The sequence below is a fragment of the Arachis duranensis genome, chromosome 3 (genome assembly GCF_000817695.3).
Source record: "Arachis duranensis cultivar V14167 chromosome 3, aradu.V14167.gnm2.J7QH, whole genome shotgun sequence".
Taxonomy (NCBI): Eukaryota; Viridiplantae; Streptophyta; class Magnoliopsida; order Fabales; family Fabaceae; genus Arachis; species Arachis duranensis.
This window is the reverse complement of record NC_029774.3, coordinates 6,183,011-6,186,378: the sequence shown is the minus strand read 5'-3', so window position 1 is coordinate 6,186,378 and position 3,368 is coordinate 6,183,011. Positions and strand designations below refer to the sequence as shown.

The 3,368-nt window shown below is 32.5% G+C and overlaps 1 protein-coding gene across 1 annotated transcript; it reads left to right on the top strand.

Annotated features, from left to right (window-relative positions):
• Positions 1 to 800: 800 nt before the first annotated feature.
• LOC107477110 (alkane hydroxylase MAH1-like) lies at positions 801 to 2,371 on the top strand. The gene has a single exon (XM_016097074.3). The coding sequence runs from the start codon at positions 801 to 803 to the stop codon at positions 2,328 to 2,330; it is 1,530 nt and encodes a 509-aa protein (XP_015952560.1). The 3' UTR covers positions 2,331 to 2,371.
• Positions 2,372 to 3,368: the final 997 nt, after the last annotated feature.

The window sequence follows — 3,368 nt, the reverse complement described above, 5'->3', positions numbered from 1 at the left end:
TTTTAAATATTTTAATAATTTTAATCATTAATTTTAATTATAAAATAAATATTAATTAAATCAATAATTATCATTAAAATATTAATATTTTTAAAATACTTAAATTTTGTTCTATAACTTACAAAAACTCTTTTTTATAGGTTACCACAATTCAAATATATATTATCTTAACATTAATATTCACTTAAATGATAAATTACAAATAAAATTGCTATAAAAATGAGTAACTGTATTATAAATTTATTTCATTAAATGTGAATTAAAAAATTATTTTTTCTAATTAAGTGTCAATTTATATGCGGGATTTGATTCTTGTCTTAAATGTGAAAATTTTTAAATTTTAAATAAAATATTACGAGACCAATAGTTTTAGTATAAAAAATTGATTAATATTGATTCAAATATAAAAGGTGTTAATCATCTAAATTTATTTTAAATTAATTATCCTAGTTATCTCAATGACAATAGACTATTTGTACAATGTGTACAATAGACTATTGAGTTACAAAATAAACATCTCTCATATTATTTAGAATAATCATTCGAGTACTTGGGATAATAAACATCTTCTGTTTTAATATTATGTCATGATACCACTCATTCTAAAAACTTTAGCTAATGAAAAAAGGTAACATTAATAGTATCTCTAATATTCTATAAACCTTCATTGTACACATTGTGCAGATATTCCATTGGCTCCTTATACTTTTCCATAAATTTATGATCAAAGGAACCGCATCATGCATATATATATATCACACATCACTCAAAGCAAGCCCTCGAAATAAGGCCAAATCTTGATGGACTCCTTAGGTTTCATTGTTATTTTTGTAGCGATTGTCTCATTCTTCTTCATCCACACATGGCTGTCCAATAGAAATAACCCCGTAATTGATTGGCCTTTCTTTGGTATGCTACCAGCACTTTTATGTCATCTCTCCAATATCCATGATTATGCAACCACTGTTTTGAAGCATTATGAAGGTACTTTCATGTTCAAAGGTCCCTGGCTCACAAACCTTGACTTTCTCATCACCATTGACCCTATGAATGTGCACCACATTACTAGCAAGAACTTTGACAACTACATTAAAGGGCCTAAGTTCTATGAGATTTTTGAAATCATGGGAGATGGCATCTTTAACATCGATTCCGACAAATGGAAGCGCAACAGGGACACACTACACTCGTTGTTCAAAGCAAACTCGTTTGAGAGTTCGTTTGTGAAAACGATTCATAAGAAGCTCGAGAGTTGCCTAGTTCCACTTCTCAATAATGCATCGGAACTTGGAACCGTTGTGGACTTGCAAGACATTTTTCAGAGATTCACCTTTGACAACATCTGCTCCATAGTGCTGGGCTTTGATCCTAACTCCCTTCCTAACAAGCTCATCGATAAGTTCCCGGAAAACGCTTTTGAGACAGCTTTCAACAAGATGGAAGATGGAATGTTCTACAGACACATTGCCCCAAGATTTTTGTGGAAGCTTCAAAAGTGGCTCCAAATTGGACAAGAGAAGAGCTACGGTGAATGTGGAAAAATAATTGACCAATTCTTGCATCAATTTATATCATCCACATTCCAAGAGCAAAACAAATTCAACTACACCAAAGATGATGATGAATCGAACTTTAACATGCTTAAAGCTCTTGTAATGGAAAGTGGAATGGAAACAATAGAGCCCAAGTTTCTAAGAGACAATGCACTTAATCTCTTAGCAGCAGGAAGGGATGCAATCAGTGCAAGTCTCAGTTGGTTTTTTTGGCTGGTTTCAACCCACCCTCTTGTTGAAGCCAAGATCCTTGAAGAATTTAGAGAAAACCTGATAACCAAGGAAGAAAATTGGTTCATCACTTCAAGGTTAGAAATTCTTAACAAGCTAGTTTATCTGCATGGAGCTTTATGTGAAGCATTGAGACTTTTCCCTCCACTTCCTTTTGAACACAAATCTGCAGTTAAATCTGATATACTTCCTAGTGGGGATCATGTTAATGCAAATACTAGGATACTTTACTCTTTGTACTCAATGGGAAGAATGGAACAAATATGGGGAGAAGATTGCTTGGAGTTTAAGCCAGAAAGGTGGATTTCTGACAAGGGAAGCATCATACAGGTACCATCTTACAAGTTCATAGCTTTCAATGCAGGCCCAAGAAGTTGTTTGGGTAAAAATATAACCTTTATTCAGATGAAGATCGTCGCCATTGCTTTGCTGTTGAATTTTCAGTTTGAGGTGGTGGAAGGGCATAATGTATGCCCCTGTCTTTCTGTTATTCTTCACATGAAACATGGCTTGAAGGTCAAGGTTACTAAAAGAGGTATTAATTAGATTTAGGGGCATCTTCTATAATCTATATGATATGGATTCCATTATTGTACGAACATTATATATCATTTTGTCATATGTATAAGATATATAATTAAGTGAACAAGGAATAAGCATATCATGAGCTAATGTATTTCTTCATCTGTATTTGATATTGATATTGATATTGTTATATATAATATGAAAGATAACTATCATATATATTATTGGTGTAACTATCTTCTATCTACTAGTGTTGATGGAATACACGAGAGGTGTTATCCTAGATTAAGTAAGAATGCCTTGGACATCATATTTTTATCCAAAATTTTAAATTAATGAGTTTATGGGTCCTTTATATTATATTATTTTTTTACTTAATCCATTTTCAACTGTTGTAAGACTTCATTTCTTATACTTTATATTTTAACATTTTGTTATGGTACAATTATTTTTTCAGTTTAACTAAGTATCCTTTAAAAGTTGTACGATATTCAGCCTTTTATTACAATAATTTAAAAAAATAAAACAAATATATTTAAAAATTTTAAATAGATTTAGTGTCTTTTTAAAATTAAATACACATTTAAAATACAAACTAAATAAAATTGAAATTTAAAATTTTAATTTTAATTTTAAATTTTTATTTCAAATTTAATATATTTAATTATTAATATATTATAATTACAATTTAAATACACATCCAAAAATCAAATTAGTTATAATTCAAAATTTTGAATTTAAAATTCTAAAATAAATCTTAAACCATCTTAATAGTAAAATATTCGCTCCGTAAAGATCCAGAGCTGCAACGCCTCCCCCTCCTCATCTGTGGCCGCTTTCGTCTTCTCCTTACGCACTCCTCTGCCACGATCTCCTCTTTGGGGCTCTTCCCTGCGACGCGCACTTCCCTGCGCACACCCCCACGCCTCCTCAATCGATGGACTCCTCCCCGTCCATGGTCTCTTCCCCGCGCCTCCTCCCTCGCGCCACGCACAACCGCCCCCTTCTCCCGCGCCTCCCCTGTCTCCTCTCTCACATCGCAATCCTTCTGTCTCTGGT